Source organism: Neolamprologus multifasciatus, chromosome 16 (assembly GCF_963576455.1).
Source record: "Neolamprologus multifasciatus chromosome 16, fNeoMul1.2, whole genome shotgun sequence".
Taxonomy (NCBI): domain Eukaryota; kingdom Metazoa; phylum Chordata; class Actinopteri; order Cichliformes; family Cichlidae; genus Neolamprologus; species Neolamprologus multifasciatus.
In genome coordinates, this window is record NC_140454.1 from 6,029,775 (window position 1) to 6,055,734 (window position 25,960).

The following is a 25,960-nucleotide window of genomic DNA, read 5'->3' on the forward strand; positions in this document are numbered from 1 at the left end:
TTATACATATATTTTACACACAAGGACAGTGAAAGAATTTACAAATTCTCAGTTCATACATAAATGTAAAAAAAGAGAGAGCTGTCCAAATTACATCATCTATAATACTGTGTAGACACGTTTTAACATTAGCACAGGGGAACTCGGGGGAGGGGGAAAAAGGAGAAAAGATACAAAAAAATATGTATATCTGTATAAATATAAATTCAAGAGTAACAGAATTTTATCACACATTAAAGACAAGCAAAGACTTTGTAGAGTAAAAACACAAAATGTAAAGGATACATGAGTAAGTCTTGAGAAGAAATCAGAATAGAGGACATAAAGTCAGTCAAAGATTGTCAGTCACTACTCTCAAACCTTAAAAACAGAAAAACGAAACATATCCAAGAAACACCTCACACACTTTGTGGCACTCACACACTCAGCAGAGAGCCATGGCTGTAATTCTAAAGCTTTTTTTGTTTTGTTTTATCTTTTTTGTTAAAGGAGCAGTTCATCCTGGTCAGTGTGGACTGGCAATGCAGTCAATGATATTTAGAGAAGTGTTAGATGTCTGGACCAGCTGAGAGAGAAAAAAATGAATGGGGAAACAGCAACAGAGCAGTGAGGCGACGCATCACCACATCATCTGTGATGGATCCCATTTTATCAGCTCGCAGACAAAACTTTGGCTGTGTTTACACACACAATGCTACTCTACCTTAAACCACCACTGGACACGGTCATAACAAATAGCTAAACTACGTTTTGAACAATGCAACAGATGATTAAATCTAATGTGAACTTTGAACTATCCACTTCGGTCTGGAGAACGAAAAACAAAAAAACAACCAAGGAGCAGCTTCCGAAGTTTAAACAACACCTGAGATGTAACACTGTACAGTGGTGAAAACCCTGTTTCCCTTTCCTAAAACAATGCGTAGCAACTAAAAAAGTTACAAAAAAATAATAACTGAAAAAAGCTATCTGAATGCTGTGTATTGACCATTACTGTAATATTCTTAACATGTCAAAACTGTGCATATGATCATATTGTAAATAACTTTGTATGTTTTTAAAAAAAATCACGGTTAAAGACGGTCTTGACCGATCCGTGCACTCCAATTTAAAATTCGATTCGTTAAAAAAAATTAATAAATAAAATCTACAATAAACAAAGCTCTAGATTAGCAAAACAGCATTACTGCTATTTTTAATTTTTTTTAAAGATATTGCAGTAATATTGCACTGTTGATTGTTGACTGTTAATTGAAAAGCTGATCTGCTCGTTCTAAATTAAAGAGCGACTGTCGTGTGTAAGCACAGCGAGCGCTGATGTGAAATAGAGCACGCTCTGTTGCCTTCCCCCAATCAAGAATAACAACAGGTATAAGAAGTCTCTGAAAAGTATGTCGTTTAACATTGTGTTGCTCGTGTTAGAAAAGGCACGTTTACAGGGAAAAAATGCAAAACAACAAAAATCAACTGTAACAAATCTTATCCACACAGAATCGCTCGAAAGCTGTGACCTCTTCAGCGTCCCCAGTCATCGAGAGAAATTTAGAATACTCCTGGAAAGTTTGGGATTAATTTACCAAACAGTTCAATTCGGCACAATTGCTGGCTGATTGTCTGTAAGCAAGAATGTACTGGATGTTAGCGTCATCTGATGAGCAGCAGTCCAACACACAACATGGCACTGGTCTGTAGTAAAAAGTACAGTTATACACACAAACACTTGAACTTGTGGTCATTTTGGATAAATAAAAGAACATGTACCAAAACACTAACTCTTTGTTGAAGTTGTAAATAGAGAAAGCTATTCATATTCATATTCTTTTTTCCTCTGAATTTCCCGAAGCCAACTTTCCTCCCTGCTCTTCATCTCCTAACTCGATTCCATCTCTCTCTCCGAAACAGAAACACTTCTGACTCCCCTCCTCTACGCTCAGGGCCAGCCTGGCTGCAGCAGGAGAAGAGCCTACCTTCGGATGTGCTGCGACACTTATCATCATCCACACCCTCACGCTCGTCGTCGAGTGGCGTCACGCACTCTGATATTCAGTTAGAAAGGCACTCAGCTCGTTACTTTCAAACCCCAGACACACTTAAGTCGACACTTCTTTCACCACAACCACAAAAAAAAACACGTAATAACAATTATAATAATAATGTAAATAATATTAAACACAATAATAAGCAGCATGATGTAACTGAAAAGAGAATATATATATATATTTATATAAACCAATATATTTGTACATTTCAGAACTAAATTTTTAAAAGGATAGCAAGTGTTTAGAAAACTATATATAATGTTTTATTGCACATAGTCATACTATCACATGTTTGGCTGTTGTAAGGACATGTTGCTTTGTTTTGTTGTTTTTCTTTCATGATATCCTCCAGATCACAGGAGATTGGTTAAGTTACAATTTACAAAGTTACAACTGTCGGACTGATCTTTGCTAAATAGCTGTACAAGTGTGCATCTTAGTGAATATGTGTGTGTATTTGGAGCTTTGATTCTCAGTCCAACCCAACTAACTAAGCCTAATCTGACCCAACAGATCCTGTATAAATCAGGGGGGTTTCTCTTAATTCTCTTGAAGACTGAGAAAATATGTGAAGTGCTAGCAACCTGCCCCACAGTAAACAGTTAATACAAGAGCTTCTTTCATCTGATCTAACTCAAGAGAAGAATTTCCTGCAAACTAAACTTGGCTTGACTTTTAAAGCCCAATTTAGAGCCAAGTTAGGACAGAAACTCTGTGATTGGAAGCATTTTAACAACACAAGAATATTTCTAACAGAAAACTGAGTTAAAAAGCATCAGGCTCCAAAACATTACACTGAGCTGAAGTTGGCACAAAATGAGGCAGGTGTGGATATATAAGATTCTGAAAACTAACTGCTGCAACAAAAAAAAAGGACACATTTTTCTCTCACACCACAAGAATGCAATTTTTTTTTGCGGGCGAGTGTGTGTCAAAGGACTCTGGAAGAATTTCTTTGTCCACCTAGTGTGAGCCAACCTCTTGAAACCTCAATATAGACACTGAAATCAACCTGAAATCCAACATCCCTACACTACCGAGCTGTGTGTGCGTGTGTGTGTCTTTGTAGCTTATTTTGCAGCAGCTGTGAAAACAGGCGCAATCAACGAGTAAACTGGTTCCACTCTTCACATTGCTGTGTCAAATATTTGAGTGTAAAGCAGCTCAGTTAGAACAGGAAGTAGATCCTGTGTCTGAAGGTCACTGTGGAGGTGTTTTAATTGTCCGTAAGACCAAAGGTGGAAGGAATGGGACAAGAGGCTCCTGGAAGAACCAGAATCTCCTTTCGACCAGTACAGTGTCTGAGTCCTGCTCTCCTGACCACCTACGCTTCACCCTCGATGTGGGTGCTCACACCTGCCGTTTCTTGGTCCCAGATGAGGGGGATGTTTTGTATATATGCATTCCACAAGGGGGCAGTGTTCACCTACCCTGTTCTTGCAGTTCAACAATCACAGAGACACATGCACACCTCTACATATACATGAGAAGAGAAGTGATAGGTGGGAGGGTCATGAGCTGAATGACAAGGGCAGCTAAGAGACACGAGCCACTCAGGAAGACTGTCAGCATGCAGCTCTACACATACACGGGCTCACACCCCTCCTCCTGCTCTCCTTCTTCCTCTTCATCTTCCTCATCCTCGTCCTCCTCTTCTTGTTCCTCCTCCTCGTCTGGGCCCATTCCGATGGCTCCAGGTATGCTTAGCGACACCTCGCTTGTCTCGAGCGGTTTAGGGTAGCGGAAGGGGCAGCCGTTATCGTCGAAGAACCTGCGGAAGGTAAACTCATAGAAGGCGTGCTCTGGGTGCTTCCCATGAGGGGAGCAGAGAGCATCCAAAGCCCGGGTGCTGTCCCCGCTGTCACTCCATGCACCGGGACCACCCTCCTCCTCCACTGGGTCAAAGTTGGATGTGTCCATTGGGTGGGCGATCTTGGGCCGGTAGGGGGCCGGCTGCTGCCGCAGGTTGCTAGAGAAATCCACCTGGGAGAAGAAGGGGTGAGCCTTGATCTCACCGGCGCCATTGGCACCCAGGCGATCCTCTGCAGAGCAACACAGGCGACCGATGATATCGACAGCCTCTGGGCTCAGTTTGACCTGGGCGGGCACCTGCAGAGTGCTCTCCCAGTTAATGACCTGCAGAGCCGCGAGACAATGCATGAAGTTAAATCAACAGTAAAATATGACCCAGCTCTTGTATACATACTTAATAATTGGAGAAATTCAATGCAACAGTTTTGACTTCAGCTTTAAAGTCAATATCTACACTGACAACAGGATCTGAGTAAGACAACGTCTCTACAAGGTCCACTCAGCTACTGTTCTCAGAAAAACACAACACGTTGTATTGTGTTTTTCCACAATACAATCAAAGGTATATAAGATTGTGGAAAAACAGATGAACCTGATGAAAAGCTATAGCGTAAACATCATAGTGAAATTGTTTACAGCCAGATTATTGTGTTTCCAAAACCATCTGTGCAGCTGTATATATACAGTGGGCTGCAATAGACTCAACAACTGCTCATTTACTGGATGTACTTTTAATTGGATTCCAGCTGCTGTCACCTAAGTTGACTGTAATTCCACTCTGTCTCATTCTTCTTCTCTATTTTTCACAGAATTTCCTACTCATGGTTTAGGCTGAATTTTCATTCACTTGTCTTTGTGTCATTTTTTTGTGCCATTGAATTTAATTGCTCTTACAGAGTCAAGCAAAGTGAACAGAAGGAGGAAATGAAGAGCTCCTAATTTGATGTCTAAAGGACAGCAAATGCAATCTGCCACTGTTTAACCCTTTAAGACCTACCATAGAACCAAGTCCGCCAGAGCTTATATTATATTTTTACATGCTGTAGTGCCATTTATGGGAGTATTTCAAGGTGCTATACATCAATTCAACCATTATAGCCCAGATTTTAATAATATGTCTGCATTAAGTGCATAGAAATTACATAAATTGCAAAAAAGTGCAATAAACTACAAAAAAATTGAAAATCGTTTTTGCTTTTTTAACATATATTTCTAGTTAGAGAAATTTAAGAGGCTTATCCCTCAAAACTGTAAATACAAAAAAGTTGCACAAAATAGTTTCCCACCACAGGAAATTTATTTTGAGTGTCTTCATAGTTTTATTTTTGAAATACACCAATTTTTATATACTGCAGGAAAAACGAAAATAAATATTATAATGCAAATTTGCAAAAAAGCAGCATATGCATCAAAATAAACTATTTCCAGCAGTGCAATATGAGTCCTAAGCATCACAGAAAGTCATAAAGTCAAACATAACTTTTAAAAACACCAGTATAGGCTCATGAGGCTATATGGTAAAAAAAAACTACATTTCCGCGAAAATGACGTCACTTCCGGTTTCGGGCAGGTCATGGTGGACATGCAAAAGTTTGCGCTGACGTCTATTCCAACGTAGGAAGTGTTATGAACAGCTGATCGGATCGGCAAAGCGTGTTTTGCAAAGCTATATGTGGAAGGAAACTGTGACCTAGGACAAGCTGATGGCATAAGATGGAAGTACAACTCCTCCGGTTTCATATGCAAAAAAAATTATTGCGCTAGCTTACGTGGTTGCAGTGCTACCGGGATTTAAAAATAGTTACGCAAAACAGAGCGTGTCCGCTCCCACCGGTTTTAAAGGGTTAACAGTCCTGGTCTGCTGCAGCTGATCTGATCCAGTCACATCAAACTGTCTCATTAGGTCACCAATTAAAATTCAAAATAAAAGCAGGGATATCCTCCCTCTTCACTGACCTTAATCTGCGTCTCAGTGGGCGTGGGGGCAAGGAAAGGCGGCTGTCCCACCAGCATCTCAAACAGGATCACTCCCACACTCCACCAGTCACACAGCTGTGTGTAACCTGCACACAACACGCACATCAGGTCAACTGTCTAAATGCTTTCTTAGAACACAACATCCAGTACAATCAAAGGTGTGTCAGTCGTCAGATACTGTGCAGTAATTATGCTTTTTATTCTCACACACCTTTGCGCAGGAGCACCTCGGGGGCGATGTAGTTGGGCGTCCCCACCAGGGAGTGTGCCAAGCAGCGTTGGTGCTGTCGGTTGGCGCGTTGCTCCAGTGTCATCAGCCGGTCGCCACACCGGCAGTTGGATACGTCGTCCCAGAAATCACTGGGCTCCATGCTGTCTTGTCTAATGTGGCTCCCTGAAGACAGAAGATGAGAGCAGATGTTTTAAAACCCCACAAAGAGAAGGATATAATACCACATTGCCTGGTGAAATTCAAATTTAACAACCTGGACAACTGACAATACTCTTGGCAACTGCTCAAATTTGGTACGTGTAAAGTTCATTTAATTTTCCCTGAACACAATGTTTGAGAAAACACAATCAAAACCTGAACTCTCTCTATTAGAAATCACCAAGCATGAGCTGTACAAGAGTCCAACAAAAATTGTGTGCATGTCTGTATTTGTGCATGTCGCGAACATCAACACACTAAATCCACACACGGTGTCTTCGTAGTTGAGGGAGCATGTATTTGTATGTCTGTATATTCAGATAAAAGTGTCTCACCCTTCTGGTAGTACTTGGAGTTGTGTGTCCAGCGGAAGCCTGTGCACAAACCAAAATCTGTCAGCTTGATATGTCCATCCAGGTCAATGAGGATGTTGTCCGGCTTGATGTCGCGGTGAATAAAGCCCATCTTGTGTACGCTCTCGATGGCTAGTGTCAGCTCTGCCACATAGAAGCGTGCCAGAAGTTCGGGGAAGACCCCCATTCGGATGAGCAAGCTCATCATGTCTCCGCCGGGGATGTAGTCCATGACGAAGTAGAGGCTGTCACGGTCTTGGAAGGAGTAGTAGAGACGCACCACCCACTCGTTGTCCGCTTCCGCCAGGATATCGCGCTCTGCCTTCACGTGAGCCACCTGCGTAACGATAATCCTGATTTAGCCTGTTGCATAACATCTTATCGCAATCAGTAGTGTCCAAAAAGACACAAATGTGTTGAACCGCTGTTCTACAAACATAGAAAGAAATGTGCGAATACGTTTATACACCTGGTGAAAATGCACAGGCCAGAACTCAAAAGGCAAAAGCAGTGTAGTAAAGCAATAAAAATGCATAAATTCACCTGGTTACGATTAAGGACATCTTTCTTGCGCAGTGTTTTCATGGCATAAAGTGCACCAGTGTCGACTTTACGTGTAAGACATACTTCGCCAAAAGCACCTATGCCCAGCGTCTTGATTTTGACAAACATGGACTTGTCCATTTTGGCACGGCGTAGCCTGTTATAGTTGGACTCTTTCTGGTACAGCATCTTCCTCATTTGTTCTTGCTCTGCTTCGGAAAGGCCGGCCTGGACAGGAAGAAGAAGAGAGGTTGAAGAGGATCAGTAAAGGGAGGACATAACGGCTATACAACCTCTTCAAAAGCAGCCTTAGAAATAGTTTAAGGATGAGATCCTTTTTCAACACTGATTAATAATGACCAAGGAATGAGGCTTGAGCTGAATTCAGTGACTTGACCTTTACTGCTTGTTTAACTCATTACATGACTTAACAGTCTGGGTCTGGCTGTGGTGTTTTTTTCTATTCTGAGAATGCCTTTAGGTCACAGCAAAAAAAATAAATACATTTTAAATGCAGAGGCCAAAGTTCTGATTCAGGACAAACACATCAAACACAAATGTGAAGTCATTTCGAGACAAAGATCTTACTGTCTACTAGGGCTGCTCGATTATGGCAAAAATGATAATCACGATTATTTTCACTGAAATTGAGATCTCGATTATTTGACGATATTTATTTAACAATAACAATGTGTTGAATAATGACTTTAAAGATTGTCAAAAAATAATATAAAATAGTGTGCAAATACTGATGACAGTGCAAATGTTTGCAATATAAAAAATAAATGAAAAATGTAAACATCTATGTTTAGTGAACTTTGCAGTGTTGCTCTGTGGTGCAGCTACGACACTGTAGCAAAGTTTACACACTGTGTCTACTTGATCCACGTCTGACTCCGCGAACCCATAATGTTTCCACACCACTGAAGTTTTTTTTACCTCTCTTTTCAACCAACAGCAGTCACTCTCCTCTCCAAATAACTTCTGCTTAGTTTTCCGAGCTTCCCTCGGGTCCTCTTAATCAGCGGTTCCCAACCCCCGGGCCTACGTGAGTCGTTTGGTACCGGGCCGCGAGAGTTGAGGCTCAGGTGTGAAATGTATAGTTTTCAGGGTTTTTATCGGTTTTCAGCGTTATTTTGTTATCGTTTTTATCCTTTACTCGGTTTTCCTGGGTCTCTTAAATTTTCTTTTTTTCGGTACCGGTACTAGTTTTATTTTGTTGTATTTATCCGCGACACCTTAAAGGCCGGTCCATGAAAATATTGTCGGGCATAAACCGGTCCGTGGCGCAAAAAAGGTTGGAGACCGCTGCTCTTAATTGTTGTGACACATGTTCGAAATGCAGAGAGGTGCGCTCGATTTGCCACACGGAGCAGTGCGAGAGTAAAGCACGAGGGAGGGGCTAATAATCGGCTCGGTCATTTTTAATGATCGTTGAAATCCCAGATCGTAATCGAGATTAAAATTTGATTAATTGAGCAGCCCTACAGCAAAGTCTTGAGGGAGAATTGTTGGCATGACAAGCTCTTGTACGTCACTTCTCTGCGCATAGTTCTCACCTAAAAACCTGAAGGCTTTACTGATCATTTTTTAGGCGTTAAAATTTTTCTTCAATCTTGAATCCTGAGCATTTCCCAAACCACACTGATGGGCTTTTTTATGATTTTTTTTTTTTTTTATCATCAGCTTAGGTTTCTTTAAATATACTTTGAAATTAATTTGTAAATACTCAGAGATTGTTCAAGACAGCCTAATCTTCACAGTAAATCATTTGCTTCTATTATATACATTGTACATTTTACTTATCTAATGCAGTGCAGGATGAAAAATGTTCATCTTGTCTTACCTTGGACATCTCCTGTTCCAGCTGAAGCCTGCGGTTGAGTTTCTGGTGGTAGGTCTTCATCACATTCTCTATGTGCTGCTCCATGTAGAACTTGAAGGCAAAAGGTGAGTAGCTTTTGATACGTGACTCCCTCTTTTCCTCATCTTGTCCATTTTTCCTCACGGGAACAGGGGATGTCTGGATCTGCTTCTTGTCTTTCACTGTTTTTTCTCCCTTCCCCATCTTTGTCTTCTCTTTCACTGGCTGGCTCTCCTCAGCTTTTCCACTCCCTCCGCTGCCACTGTGAGTACTTCTTGCAGCAGGGTTGTTGAGGTCCTGAGCTCCACACACACCTGCAGCTCCTTCCAGGGCCCCTGTCTCACCCGCCGCCCCAGACATTAGGAGGTTTTTGGGGTAGGGTGGCGGTGGACAGCGTGGCTCCTGAGCAGGTTCGAGCGGGTATGTTTCTTCTGGCATGTAGGGCAGAGGCTCTGATGCATCCTGGGCCTGAGCAGTCATCCAGCCAGGGTGACACGGTCCCACAGCTGTCTTAGGTTCTGGCCTCATGACACGGATACTCTTGACAGGCTGTTGGATGGGTGGGGATGTTACAGCTGTGATGGTATTAGGGGGGCCCAAAGAAGGCTCCTGTTTCCCATTAGCAGGTGGTGCAGCCATCCCAGGCCGGACAGCATTTGGGCCTGCAGAGCGACTGTTAAAGGAGTTAGTTCTGCTGGGGACACGCACTTCACCTCTGAATGGGCCCTGGGGCTGTGGCTGTCTGGACTGAGGGGCCCCTTCAGGTCCTGGCGGCCCTGCCCAGGGGTGCTCGTAGAGGTCCAAGTTGAGGCTGGCCCTAGAAGGTGTCATCAAGCCCTGGGGCAGATCTGAGAAGTCAGGGACCATGGCCACAGCACCTGGGGAACGGGACATCATGTGGACTTGGTGTGAGGTGGGGCTGGCCTGTCGAGGGTGAGAGTGAGGGGCGAGGTACAGGTTAGCAGGATATCCTCCACCTCCCCCCGATGGCCCATTCTGACCCATGCCTCCTTTCCCTTGCATATTGACATAATTATCTGTGGGTGACATGGGGGGCGGTGGCATCTTGTTTTGGAAGGAAGGGGTCCTCTTGACTCCATAGCCTGCAGACTCCATCATGTGTGTCCTGGCATGGCTGTAGTCATAGTGTGGGCCTGGGACAGGGCCACCTGGTGGTTGTGGCTGGAGCTGTAAAGGCTGGCCAGGGACATTGTAGCTCATCATAGGCCCATGCTGCTCCATACTGCCAGGGTAGCCCTTCTGCTGTGCCCCTGGGGGGTACATAGTGTTGCCTGGGTTGCTCTGGGTGGCCATAACAGATGGATAGGTACCCATACTGGGAGGCCGACCCAACGGGTTTCCCATTCCAGTGACCTGTGCTGCACCGGACGGGGGCATCATGTAGTTCATAACAGGTGGAGCATTCATATATGGTCTGGGCATCTCACCCTCAGGGCCATAACCTTTCGCCCCGTCATACATAGAATTCCCCAGTTGATGATACGGGGGCATGGCACCTGCTTCACCTGAAGCCTCCAATGCAGGCCGGTGGTCCATTGAATTTGGCATGCCAGCTTTTCCTAGAAGGTGCAGGAGGAACCTTTTGTTATCGTTTAAATATATGTAGTGAAGAGAAACTAAAATCTACTAGCCAAGTCAATTTGCTCACACGAGGCTGTATTCATACCTGGGGAAGTTTGCTTGATGACACGAACGATGAGCTCATTCCGAGGGTCGAGGTAACTCATCTTGCTGATGTACTCTAAAGCCGCTTCAATGTTCCTGCTGCCCGTCTGCTTCAGCGCCCGTATCGCCATCTCCTGTGAAGAAAGCAGACATGCAAACATTAAAAACGCGCACACACACACACAAAACACAACAGTCCTAGTAGGTGCTCAAACACCTGCATCCTCTCCACTTAGGGTCACATGCCAGTGATTTCCTCTGCCAGACAACATGCAAAAACAGTAGGGGGCTGAAAGTCGCTCACAAGTTAGTTACTGGTTTTTGTATTTTGCAGTGAGATTTAAAGCAAACACAGTTTCTCACACACACACACACAACTGAATTTTTAGAAATGAAAAGACTGCTAGTGAATATACACTTTGCCATATTCAAAGAAAACTCTTTCAACTTGGACATTTATCCTTCTGCTGCATGAGTATTTGTATTTGGGGAAATTTTTTTATGTGTATGATTCATAGTCGTAAGCAGTGCAGCAGGGTGTGGTCCTGTGTTCAGAGGCACTAACAGAGCAGCTTCACTGGGAATGACCAGTAAGAATTTCTTCTAATACAGTTTATGTATGCCTCAGTTTCATTTCAAACCAGCTGAATAACCCTTACATCTCTTACCGCTATTTTAAACCACAACGTCATATTTTACATTTTAGAATTCGTTTGGTCTTCCTACCCAGGTTTGGCTTATTTCTGTTGGTTTAAAAATTACATTTGAATAAGACTGGCTGTTATGACATGGCTTTTCTCCCTTCCTCGCAGGTGGGGCGCGCAGAGTTAATCCCAGGCCTGGAGACGTGTGCTCAGACAGGTGGGTCACTATAAAAGCCAACGGTATGTAGGTCACCAATGTGAAAAATGCTGGTTAACCACTTTGGCATTTTCTATTCATCTGTTGCCGTGTAATTTACAATTGAGACACTGCAGGAAAAATGCGGAGGAGGGAACAAGCAGAGAATTCTGCTCCAGTCTATGGCAACAATGCCAATCATTCTCTTGGTTCTTCTATTACATTCAAGCGGGACTTCTTAAATGGTTCTCTGCTCAGCCTTTGATTTAGAGTGTAAAAACCCACAATGATTGCATTAAAGATTCCAAACTGCATCACCTCTCAATATCTGCATCACGTCTAAGCTGGAACAGAGTGTTTCCTTAAATAACATTACTCAAAATCCAGGCCAATGCAGTAAAATCAAACAGACCTGTGGTCACTGACCCTGTGCACAAACTATTTAATAAATGAAAGAAAACTATACACATGAATGGCTGACAATTTGCTTTAATGCATGAAGGCAGTTAGAGAATGACCTGAACTTTCTCAATTTTTTCTATGAGACTGGAAAAAATCCCAGTGCGAGACTTTAAAGATGAAAAGGGAAACACGAGGACCAACTAACCAGAGTATCAGTGATATCGCAGCTCATCCACTTCACATTTCACAGGTTGCTGCCCATAAAACAACACATATGAGCTTGACCTTGAGCAAAGTTTAGTTTCAGACCCAAGATCATTGTGTGTAGGTGTGATTGAATTCTGTGGCAATTTTTGTGAGTGCTCACTGGTCCCTTGGCCAGACAATCTAAAAATCAGTTGCAGCAGTAGTTGGAGTACAGAACAAGCCAGAGATTCACTAAGGGCGTCTGCCTTGGTCAATATGCCAACTGCATTTCGTTACCTTGTACTTGTGACATGTGCAATGACAATAAAGTTGAATTCTATTCTCCATCCATCCATCTTCATCCGCTTTATCCGAGGCCGGGTCGCGGGGGCAGCAGCCTAAGCAGAGAGGCCCAGACCTCCCTCTCCCCAGCCACCTCCTCCAGCTTATCCGGGGGAACACCAAGGCGTTCCCAGGCCAGCCGAGAGATATAATCTCTCCAGCGTGTCCTGGGTCTGCCGCGGGGCCTCCTCCCGGTGGGACATGCCCGGAACACCTCACCCAGGAGGCGCCCAGGGGGCATCCTTGTCAGATGCTCAAACCACCTCAGCTGGCTCCTTTCGATGTGGAGCAGCAGCGGCTCTACTCTGAGCCCCTCCCAGATGGCCGAACTTCTCACCCTATCTCTAAGGGAGAGGCCAGCCACCCTTCGGAGGAAGTTCATTTCCGCGCTTGTATCCGCGATCTCGTTCTTTCGGTCACTACCCACAGCTCGTGGCCATAGGTGAGGGTAGGGACGTAGATCGACCGGTAAATTGAGAGCTTCGCTTTTACACTCAGCTCCCTCTTCACCACGACGGACCGGTGCAGCGTCCGCATCACTGCAGCTGCAGCCCCAATCCGTCTGTCGATCTCCGGCTCCCTTCTCCCATCACTCGCGAACAAGACCCCGAGATACTTGAACTCCTCCACTTCTATTCTATTCTATTTTAGAATGTCTGATGTCACAGACAGTGTTTGCACACCTAAGTCTTTAAAAGACATGGGCACGTGTTTCAGACTTAGCACTGGGCTTATCATTGAATATCAGAGTTTCTGTGACATTGACACTGCATGATATTAACTTTTAAGGATGGCGTTTAAGAGGCGTTAAAAAAAACTGCCTAAAGAACATGAGAAAAAAATAATGATGAAAACTGGGAGTGGCCAGGACACTTTTTTACATCTGTAAATGGCACTGTGAATACCTGAGGATGTACAAGAACACTGACCAGTAGCCTGGCAAAAGATCCAACATGACAATGAGCCTAAGGACACTCGCAGCACCTCGCAAGATGGAAAAAGAATTAACTTAACTGACCTAAACCCAATGTTCAATGATTATAATAGCTCTGGAGTATTATAAACAGATAGGTGAAGCAAGATAACTCTCCAGCAAAGACAAAAAACACAATTATCTTAAGAAGTGGTAGAATGGTTCTCCATAATTATCTATGCCAAGGAGGATGGACATAAAGAAAAGATGTGAAAGTCTTGCATTTCTGAACAGTCATGATTTCATTTGTCATGCAGAAAAAATGACCTAAAATTCCAGTAAAGCAATTACTCGAAAAGCTGATACAATCTAGAGTGATTAAATGTGCACAGACGCAAGCACCCAACCCACTTGTTAAACACGATATCTGTTACTGATACACTGCTTTTTCTGTCAGAGGTTGCCCATTATACAGTTATTATCTTGTTTGTTTAATCGGCTTCAGTTAACCCCCAGCAGGACTTGAATAGTATTATCCCAATCTCGCTCACGCTACGCCCGGTTTGGAAACACAAATCCTCTGCACCTCAATACGTAATTTTAAAGAAACCAATGATACCACAAGATCATCATCAGTAGCAGCATTTCAACAAGCAAATCCCTTCATTTATAACGTCTCAGTTATTTACTTGCTGATTGCAGGGTAACATCAGGGTTTTTTTTAAATCCCTCCTGATGACAGCTTTCAACGTAAAAGATGATGACTTATCGTCGTGAACTTAACATGGTCTTCATAACCGTAAATATGCAAACAAGTAGGACAAAAATCAGAGAAAAAAATTTTTTTCCCTCCTTCTCCGAGAGAGCAATCCACACCTAGATGACTAAAGTCCCCTCAAATGACAGATGATCTCAGTGCAAAGACATGTGAAGTCAGACGTCTCAGAGCAGAGCAGGCGTCCCTACTGACAACATGAAGGAATAGCAAGTGCGTCTTCTCCCCTTTACACCTGACGATAAAGGCTAATGAAATACTTCCTTTGGTTGAAATGACACAATGCTGAACGACTCAACTAAAAGACTGTGCCATAGATGTAAAGTTGGTTTTTTGTAAATATTTTAACTATGATGTTGTGACTTTGTCATTTAAGCCTTTAGCCAATTACGAGTCATCGTCATATTTATATAACTCTACTGTCATTTTAACATATGCTTAATCCGACCACCCTCAATTTTCTTTGTTATTAATATATTGTTCGAAATGTATATCTCATCTAAAGTCCTTTGAATGCTGTCCTTGTTTGAAACATGCCATATAATCTATGTATATGTAACACTCAGACTCAGACTCGTCATGGTTGTCACTGACACTAAACACATTAAGGGAACACTGGAGGTGTTTTCTCAGAACATAAAACAAAGGAAAAGCGTGTAATCGAACATCAGAAGCAACAAAATACAGCTTTGTCTGAATGGAAGGAAGGAAATGAGCAGATGAGAAAAGTTTTATCCCCGAGGAGCCATTTTGTGACCCTACTTTCTGCGGTTTCTCAGACAGACTGGCTGCCTTTATTTGCCAGGAGCAACCTAAATCAAACATACTAAATGGCTTAAAAATGGGACCATGCAGCAACTGTGGGCACGGATGTCTTTGAAAGCCAGGAAATGCCAAGGCGACGCACTTTCTATGCCCACGGTATTGTGTGTTTGTGTACGGCATTCATCTCTGTATATGTGTGTATAAATAACACTACTGGATGCAACGTGCACAAACCTCCTTTTCGGTGACTCCTCCCTTTGCATGCACATAACTTTATGTGCCTTAGCTTAAAACTGACCACACACACCAATGTTTATACTTTGTTTCCTGTGTATGTGCGTGTGTTACATTCCTGCATAGCCAGCAGAGAGTGTTGGCTGCCAGAGCCGCCCAGTAATGTCACTTTTTATTCTTCTCCCTTCAGTCTTTCTACCTTGCGCACTTTTCTCATGTAGGACTTTTTCTTTAAACATTCTCTTTTTCTTTCCAGGAAGGAGATAAAGTTAGTATTTCTCTTAGTTATAGGCACAGAAATGGACACAATTAAGGAGTGACAAGTGGAAGAGATAGATAGAAATCAAAATGTTGAGTGTTTGCCTCTTTCCCTGAGTGGGTGTGAATGCATTATCATCAGTTACAGAACATGCAGAACATGTTCCCTTTCTTACAACCAGGGAAGGTGTGGGGTTTCCAACAGTTTAGAAAATGTTAGACAAGTTCAGTGGTAGTAAAGTTTGGGATATTCTCAAATCAACCTAGAGGAAATGACCCGATGCCTTTTAGCCGTTTTAAACAGCTGCACTTAAATACGGTGAACAGTCAGATGACATGGAGATGGCAGCTGCTCTTCAAAGGTCTCCAATGCATTCAGCTTATTTCTACACAAGACCGTGCACATGATAAAACATGGATGAAGCTTCTGGATTGGAAAAGTAAGGCTAAAGCGTAAGTGCCTTAAACCTGCTTTCAATTTATTTCTTTTTTTTTTTATAAAGTGCCAAATCACAACAACAGTATCCTGGGTGCTTTATATTGTAGGATAAAGATCCAACAGTAATACAGACAACGCCCCTACAATCAGGGCACCTCCTATGAACAAGCACTTAGCGGTTCAGGCTTTTTTGTCATCTGCCAAGAACACCAGGACAAAAACATGACAGCTGAGATGTTATGATGGAAGATGACTAGAGACAATCTGATGTTTTTCAGAATCCATCAATCTAGCTGAGTAATGGCACATGGCATTGTCAACTCATCACCCATTACATGCCCACAAAGTACCTTAAATTATTGAGCGTGTTGCTTTTTAACACTGGTGATGGCAGCGATGACAATCAATCTGCAAGTCAGGTAACAAGACATATGCACTTCAATTTTGGGGAGGCCGACAGTGCTTTCCCCGTATATAAAAAGGAGGGAGGACAGATTAAGATGACCATTTCCAAAGCTGTATCACCAATGAAGCATCCACCAGTAGATGCTAAGGTCACTGGGACAACCACTGGAAATATATAAATAGCTTCTGAAATATTGTGACCTATGGCGAGATGCTATCATGCATTTTATAATACAAAAAATATAATAAAAAAGAAAAGAAAAAAAAAGGAACAAAAAAGAACATGCACTTTGGCGACAGTAAGAAGGAAAAACTCCCTTTTAACAGGAAGAAACCTCCAGCAGAGCCAGGCTCAGGGAGGGTCAGCTATCTGTCGCGACCAGTTGGGGGTGAGGGGAGGGAGACAGGACAAAAGACATGCTGGGGAAGAGAGCCATTTAATATGAAGGCCACCAGATGGCGATAGCTGCGGTTGTAAAAACATTTCCAGCCTATATAGAAGTGTTTGGGAAAACAGTGTTTGACTTCTGTAAATATCTTCCTGCTGAGTTTTTACTCACTCATTTGGGGTCAAATTAAATAAAAAAAATTTTTTTGTAAATATTGGCCATGAAAAGTTTAAAAATCTTGATAATATTTATTGTGCAGTTAGCGCTGTTTCCTCACAGCAAGAAAGAGTTCGACTCCACCATCTGGGCGGGGCCTTTCTGAGTGGAGTTTGCAAGTTCTCTCCATGTTTGCGTGGGTTCTCTCCGGGTACGGCATCCTCCCACAAAGAGATGCACTCAGTGGGGTGAGGTTAATGGGTGACTCTAAATTGCTCTTAGGTGTGAATGGTCGTCTGTGTCTCTATGTTTGTCCTGTATAAGATTTGAGACCCGTCCAGGTTGTACTCCGCCTCTCACCTCCAGCCCTGCCACAACCCTGATGAGGACAACCGGATGGATGAACAGATGAAGGAAAAGAATAACATTCAGACCCATTAAAGGTGTTTCCTTATCGACAGTCATCTCCATTTCTTCAAAAAAATGTAGCTTCTAAATCATGTAAAACTGTTTTTTTAATAAGCCAAAATATTGAATACAACAATAATTGAAACTTAAACAGCTGTGAGACAGAGAAAGTGGGATACGCTGAACCCTCAATACAGCAGCACTCTGCTTTTTTGGATATTCCTCTGTTTAACAATGCTCTATGTTTGTGTATGTGTGAGTGTGTGCGTTAAGCAGAGGCGGGCCTGGTGACCCTGGCTGTCATGGCGACAGATGTTCGTTGCTCACATTCCTCAGCTCAGGAAGCAAGAATTCAAGCTATTTGCAATCTGGATGGGCTCTCTCCCATCTCGCTCCTTTTCTCTCTCAGTTGAAAATATCCAGGCCACATTTGCACCCCTGTCATAATGGTTGCAGGCCGCAGGCCGCCGAGTTATCCAAACGCATAATCACCAGCCTACAAACTAGACGGAGACACACAACCTGCTGTGACACATTGACAGAACGAGCACAAACAAACACTGTTTTTCCCTGCACTATGGTGATTTGGGAATTTTAATTATCATTTGAACCCATTTCTGAGACACTGCAGTGCAAGACCCTTCAAATCTGAGCCATATGGGAGATATTTTGGAGTGCAGTGCAGATGGGACATGGGGAGAGAGGCGTCCATGCCTCATTTTTGCATTGAGGGCTGTAAAAGAAAATAATTCTGTCCTGTTCCATCATGCAAAAAACTGCCTAGCAGACACAACAAACGCACCACAACATTTAAGCCGAGAGACGCCTTTCTTACAGTCATTATTACAGTGCTAGCTGAGGAGCGCCTTTTTTGTCTACCCTAGCATACAAATCACAAACACAAGCCACACTGCATCCAAGTCACGTCTTGCGTTTCCACAGGTCCTTCCTCCCTGCAGCTGTCAGACTGTACAATCAAAACTGCTCCCAACAATCATAGATGTTTACATCTGCGCTGTAACTGCAATAATTTAATCAACCAATTCACACTACAATCTGGTTTGCCTCTTAACTGTACAGTACTCTGTTTATAGTAACCATATAACGTACGGCATAACGTACGGCTTAACGTACGGCATAACAACATGGTATGCAGGGTGCTCAGTTGCAGACAGGAAAGTACTGCAGAGGGTCATCAACACAGCCCAGAAGATCACTGGCTGCTCTCTGCCCAGCCTGGAGGCCATTGCAAACTCTCGGTACCTCAGCAGAGCTGGCAACATCATTAAGGACTACTCTCACCCCACTAATCAACTGTTTGAACTATTACCGTCAGGCCGACGGTGCAGGTCACATAAAACCAGGACAAACAGATTCAGGGATAGCTTCTTTCCCAGAGCTATCGCCGTAGTAAATAAGCACAAAACAATTGAGCCTGCTTAACTATACTTGCCACTGTCACTATATTATGCTGCTATTCATACTATCATTATATGAATGTTGCTATTCTGTATATATCGTACTTATTATTGTTTGAGTATTTCGGTTGTTTTATTGTACTTTTTATATTTTATATTTATATTTATTATTGCATTTTGCACCAAGGGAGTGGCACTCCAATTTCGTTGTACCTTGTACAATGACAATAAAGGCTATTCTATTCTATTCTATTCTATTCTATATGTAAATATGTAAGGAAAATTGTGTATTTTCTGTTCTGTGACACTGTCATGTATGTTTTCTCTGACGTTAATATGCTTAGCCAGTTCCCAGACACAGGAAAAGGCCTGTGAGGATGGCCTAGAAGTTTAGAGGAGAAAAACAAAAATCGAAGAATGTACCTCCCCCGCCCCCACCCCCTTACTTCCTTTCATTCCATTTCATCTCAATGCCTTGCATTCCTCCCCCACCCTCGATCCCCCTCCAAAACATTTCCGCCTATTAAAAAAAATATTATTATGTAACGAGCCACATAGCTCTGTAATTTGTCGCTGGAAAAGACACGAGAGATGAACAGAAGGAGAAGAAAGACAAGACTAGCTGATAAGAGCTGACCTGAAAAAATATGGAAAAAGAAAATAGGAGTAGAGGGGAGGAGGAGCTTAGCAGCTCAATTCAAAATAGAGCAGTACTTATGGCTTATTAATGATGCAAACAAACAAAGCAGTAGTATGTGTGCACAAGCAACGAGACACTGCAGTTTATACTTAATATGTGGTTAAAGGTTCTTCACAGTAGGAAAAGCATACATGTAAAGACACTTAATGTTACTGAGGCATCATTAATGACTTTTCCTAACACAATGTACTAAAATTTATGATGTGAAAAAGTGCTGCAAACATTCACCCACACAGCATGTGAATGTGGGCAGTCAGTCAGGCAACAACTCTGCTAATGTCTGCTTCAACTCAGGATTAGGTGGTGCAAAGCAGCTGCTCAATCGGAATCTGTCGCTGCTTAATATTCGAGGGTGGTTATGAGTGTCAGGGGACACAAACCAAATGTGAAGAAGCAACAGTCTTCCAAGTGTGCGAATTCATTCAAAGATACTTTACAATCCCATTGTAAGGATGGAATATGGTGAATTTTAACAACTGGTGGTACAATATTTAATAACATTTAATATTCACCAGACGAAATCTTTTAAACAGATTGTTTTTAGATATGACATTCAAATTCTCTTATCCATATTGAATGTCATGCACGTGTCCTCACACTGTGGGTTTTTTTTAGTAGCACGTGTTCTCAGTGTGACAGCCGAAACTATGCTCCAAGCTCAAATTACCTGTCTTTAAAGGTATATCATTACTGATTTTACTTCAACTTGATTTTACTTTGACTTGTTTCTGTACATTTCTGCGAGTCTCTCTGTTTTTTGTATTCACAGTGTCTGACAGACAGACCAGAGACAGAGGAAGAGTAGGAGAGGAGAGGCGACATGTTGGGTGGTGACTTGGCTGCAGCAGAAGGAACTGTTCCACCCTGCTGCCATTGAATGTTCACTTCCTGTTTGTATTGACTGGGCCCACACTGCAAAATGGTGGTAGCAATGGTCATCTAGGCAGGACTGCAGTAGCCCGTCAGTGTTTTTTGTGATAGCGTCCAAAATAACTTTTCTTTTTCCAAAAGAATTTTTCTGCTAGGCCAATAGGATATATATATATATATAGTTTTCTATATATCTATATATAATATATGAATGTATCAATAAAAATAAATATTTTTTCACATTTATTCTAATAAACACAGTTTAAGGTTCTATTTTCTTTCTTTGCACTAACTACAACAAAATAAGAATGACTGTTGCAGAAAAGGTTGCTATGACAGAGGTACTGACAGTTTTCAAACTCATGCTGCACAGAACTGCATCATGCTTTTTTTTTTTAAACAAATAGTTCACTCTAATATTTACATGTTTACATTTTCAGAATTGTAAAACCTTATTGTGGATGTAAGAGCCAAATTACGTGGACATTTTGCATCCAACTCATTGTGTAACATTTTATTTGGTGGTATTTGATGGTTGGGCCCCAGGAAGACTAGCAACCACTGTTGTGGAAGCTAATGGGTTTCCTTATAAATAAACAAAAATAAACAAACTCTTGGTCGGAGCACTAGGTGCGGTGACTCCCAAGCTAGGCGAGTGGCTGATCCCGGGAATAACATCGGAGATCTCTGTCCAGAAGAGCGCAGTCCTGGGAACAGCTAAGATACTGCGCAGGACCCTCAAGCTCCCAGGCCTCTGGTAGAGGACCCGAGCTTGAAGGATAAACCGCCCGCAGGGGCGTGCTGGTTTTTATATATATATATATATATATATATATATATATATATATATATATACACACATTGATGGTTTAGATACCCAGCTAATAGCCAGCTCATATTTTAAGCCCATTGAAATTGTTTGTTTTAGCAGAACAAGGACACCTGTACACTTCAGTGTTTTCAATATAAGCAAAAGATAAGTCATTCTAAAAGACTTCCAGATTTTGAGTATTCTGAAGTACTAAGGTTAATTATAGTTCCACAGGCTTCCACGCTAAGACCAATTCTATTTATATAATACATGCTCACTTTAGGCACTATTATTCAAACCCACAGCATCCATTTTTGTTGCTATGCAGATGATACCCAGCTTTATCTATCTATGGAGCTAGATGACACACACCAATCAGTTAAACCGCAGGAATTTCTTAAAGATATAAAGACCTGCTTCTAGATTCAGGGAAAACTGACGTTATTGTAACCTGATGGTGCTATTTTGGCCTCCAGGAACACTGTGAGGGATTTTGGAGTCGTTTTTTGACCCAGATATGTACTTCATCGTGTATATTAAACAAACATGAAAAAATCTTTCTTGCATTTGCACAATATCTCACAATTAAAAAGATCCTGTCCTTGTGTGATGCTGAAAAACTAGTTTATGCATTTATTACTTCTAGGCTTAATTATTATAATACATGATTATCTGACTGTCATAAGAAGTCTCTGAAAAGCCTTCAGTTGATCCAAAATACTGCAGCTGGAGTCCTGACAGGGACTAGAAAGAAAGTTTCGATTTCTCCCATATTAACATCACTTCACTGCCTCCTTGTTAAATCAACAATTTAATTTAAAATGTGTCACCTCAAATCACCTTGAAGAGACTGTTAATGTGATTTGGTGCTATGTAATTAAACGTGAACTTATGTAACAACATCCAGGTAAAGGTTTTGAGTTCAACTTGACTTACAGAGTCTTCATGAGAAAATCTAAAATGTACCTCAAAACATCAGCAACTAAATAATCTAGTCTGAAAGGGTTTCATTCCTTAATGCCTAAATATTTGTGCTTTACCCCTATTTACGTGCTCCTTATGTTGTGGTAACCCCTTTGGTCCTTTTGAATTAGCCATTGCCACATGCCAGCCAACACACTTCTAAGCATCCAAGAAAGGCAGCAGTTTAGGCCAGCGGTCCTCAACCTTTTTTGCGCCACGGACCGGTTTATGCCCGACAATATTTTCACGGACCGGCCTTTAAGGTGTTGCGGATAAATACAACAAAATAAAACTAGTACTGGTACCGAAAAAAGAAGATTTATTCATAACACACGTGAAAAGACCCGGGAAAACCGAGTAAACGATAAAAACGATAACAAAATAACGCTGAAAACCGATAAAAACCCTGAAAACTATACATTTCACACCTGAGCCTCATCTCTCACGGCCCGGTACCAAACGACTCATGGACCGGTACCGGTCCAAGGCCCGGGGATTGGGGACCGCTACTTTAGGCTAACTATTACCTGCTTTAATAGATAGCCAATAATTTCAAAGTATTGTTCGCAAGATGTAGTTAAAGCAAATAAATCTGAGCTGATGGAATCTTGGACGATTTTTAATAACTTATTGAAAATTAAAGGGGGTTAATATCTGTTTTGTTGGAACTCCTATCAAACCACGACAGTAGTTCCAACAAAAGAGAGTGATAGTAGTGGTCTGAATGACTCGGGTAATCTTTAATGGGAGACTACTTGAATATATCATATTTTTCTTCTAAAATCTAGTTGAGGAGACTATAACAGCATCTCAACTCAAAGTTCTGCTTGAATAAATGTTCTCAGTACGAGTGCCATATCACCTTATATATACCCCCAGGCTTGTAGTTTAGAACATACTCGCCAATGAAAATATGTGAGGCATTCCTGCCATCCTGTTGGGCATCCAACCAAGGAACCTAAAACCTGAAGTTTCTGTAAACATCATGGACTCAGTTGTGGAGTGAGATTTTCTCTACAGACCACTGTAGCCTTGTGGGGTATTAGTTATTTTAGTAGTTCCTTCTCAGGAACTACTAAATTTAGGTTTGAGATACAAACACACACCTAATGTCACACTTTCATGACATCAACAACTGCCATGTGAATTATGTAAGGAATTAGCAGCAACCTCAAACAACCCAAAAGATAAAGTGCATCAGCTTAAATGTGCTGAGAGGCCTGCAGTTCAGAACTCAGTGCATTAGGACAGCGGTCCCCAACCCCCGGGCCTCGGACCGGTACCGGTCCGTGAGTCGTTTGGTACCGGGCCGCGAGAGTTGAGGCTCAGGTGTGAAATGTATGGTTTTCAGTGTTTTTATCGGTTTTCAGCGTTATTTTGTTATCGTTTTTATCGTTAACTCGGTTTTTCTGGGTCTTTTCACGTGTGTTATGAATAAATCTTCTTTTTTCGGTACCGGTACTAGTTTTATTTTGTTGTATTTATCCGCGACACCTTAAAGGCCGGTCCGTGAAAATATTGTCGGGCATAAACCGGTCCCTGGCGCAAAAAAGGTTGGAGACCGCTGCATTAGGAGGTGGATACCTTTAGGATATGTTCTAGTCAGGACCCCAGATATACAAATTTTATAATCTTTAGTATTTTTTTTTTGTCAAGGAACGAAAATAATAAAGGAAACTCTTATAATAACATTTTTTCAGACCTTTGAGGTCCATATTATATGATCGAGCTCAATAGTTTTCAGCTGGAGTCCAGGTGTCTGTCTTCTGTCCTCAGCCAAAACATGGAATCTGATGTGTTACTAAAAACTAAGATGTCACATGAATATTTCAAGACAATTAAACAAACTTGATGGATTTGGTTTCTCAAAACTAGAAACAAAACAGGCAACAAAAAATGTAGCAGCTAATAAGTTAGGTAAGAAGGATTAACCAAATGTGCAGCCTTACACCATAACAATTATCACAGTATAGTTACAAAACTGACATTAGCGGACCAGTGAAACAGGTAAGAGACGAACAGACAAATGAATTGCTGTGCCCAGTTTAACTCTAATGTATCACACATTGAAACAAAATACAGAGCAGAGGTCCCGCTATCAGCGAATACCTGACATACAGGGGATGTTTGGCTGTGATAAGCTGAAATCGATTTGGCTGCATGGGGCATTCTCCCAACTCTTTTCCCTTCACATGTTGTGTATGGGCTTGAGTGGCGCATTCTTCACATACCGTGCTCAATCACAGGGCTCATCCTCAAACTCTTTAACCACACATGTAGCAAATCTGGACTCACTGTATTTTGTGATGATGCGCTGTGATGTAATCATCTGGCTTAATCCCCCCCAAAGCTCATCTCTGTCTTTCCAAAGAAATCTTTAAAATGTAAAATAAAAATATGTCTAAAAAATAAGAAGCTTTACTGAGTGACTTGGGTGAAAAAGCTTGAACTGGACTCCTCACTTCCCATGGAAACACTCTCTCCTCACCCTGACCAGACTTCTGATGGAGTACTTGCATTTCTTAAGTGGGACAGAGCCCGTTTAGGAAATCCACCTGGTATTTCAACATTCAGCCCAGTGTTACATAACCGAGGCACTATACACTTGGCTAAGTAGACTGTGCATTGTATTTTATCTAAGAGCACAAAGCATCCCTGAAAGCTTCCTCTAGAAATTCCTGACTGACAGAAAAAAGTGGGTTTGAGCATCTAAGTCAAGTGGGAATGGCGGGAACCGACACTAATGACACCAATGACTAACATATTCAAAACTGTTTAAGGGAGTCTCGTGATTGTTTCACAAATTTAGCACAATTATTCAACCAATAGTGATAAAAAAAGAAATCCAGCTGAATTCTAGTAACTTAATGTCACCTTAAAGCAGACTGACTTACAACACTGCGTGCAATGCATTAAAATACTACTGATACTAAACAGTTTGTTAAGGTAAGACAATTGCACGACAGAATCACCCATCTGCTCCCATAACAAGACCATATACTACTGCTGGAAACACTCATATCTCTAAAACGCACCTTGTCACAACCAGCGTTCACCAACTCCTGCAGCATCTGCCGGTTCACCTCCCCGGCGCCTGCTGGGTGTCCTGATCCGGAGGTTGAGCCGGACTCAAAGGGCTTGAGGGACTTGCGGATTTCACGCAGCGCATTCTGGTAGTTGTTGAACTTCTGCGGGGGTCTGAGCTGCTGCTGTCGGCTGGTTGCGTCTTTCCCGCTCTTGGAGTCTGCCCCTTTGCCTCCCTCATTCCTGGAGCTACTGCCATGTAAAGCCTGGCTCACCAGCTTGGCCGGCTGCTTCAGGCCCTCCTTGATCTCTTGAAGCCTCTGCCGTGTGTTTCCCACATACGGGGCTGCGGGGAAAGTCTTGGGCCTCATGGCCACAGTGCCCAGGGCAGGCACCTACTCTAAAAAGGGAAACACGCACACAGAAGCACACACACACACACACACTTGCACTCACTGCCCTACAACCCTACGAAAGATTCCCTTTAAGCTTGCTGACCTAAATAGATAAAAAGCCTCCAAGAGCACAGATCGGAGGCACAGGTTTTATGATCCCTACTCTATGTCCCTAATTTTTTTCTATCTCGCTTTCTGCTTTTGATTCCTGCTCCCGCTGCGGTGGATGAAGGTGAGGCAGGAATACTATAGGCATTACATGGTGTGATTTTCAAGGCTCAGGTTCCAGCTTATTCCAGGAAATGCAGCTGGTCACAAGGGCATCGTGGAGCCAAACGATGATGATGCCAATCTGCGCCTGTGGGTGAAGAAATGAAGTTAGAGCATGAAGACTGGGCTTCCACATCCCATTCAATTTTATCTAGATTTTCTAAAAATCAAGGCACATACAGTAAAAAACTGTTAACAACTTTAGAAACGTGAGATCACAAGATACCACACAAAAGTAAGCTGTTCTGCACCAATATAAAGTGAAGTAATCCTTGTGGAGCCAGTTAGACCTT

General features: G+C 42.3%; 1 protein-coding gene across 1 annotated transcript; it reads right to left on the reverse strand.

The window, feature by feature from the left end:
* Positions 1-1,064: 1,064 nt before the first annotated feature.
* lats2 (large tumor suppressor kinase 2) lies at positions 1,065-25,373 on the reverse strand. The gene is made up of 8 exons (XM_085134863.1): positions 25,014-25,373; positions 10,706-10,838; positions 9,001-10,598; positions 7,155-7,382; positions 6,594-6,948; positions 6,040-6,222; positions 5,808-5,914; positions 1,065-4,175 (listed from the first exon to the last, which is right to left on the reverse strand). Exons 1-8 carry the CDS (start codon positions 25,371-25,373, stop codon positions 3,618-3,620), a joined length of 3,522 nt encoding a protein of 1,173 aa, XP_084990989.1. The 3' UTR covers positions 1,065-3,617.
* Between the last annotated feature and the right edge of the window lie 587 nt (positions 25,374-25,960).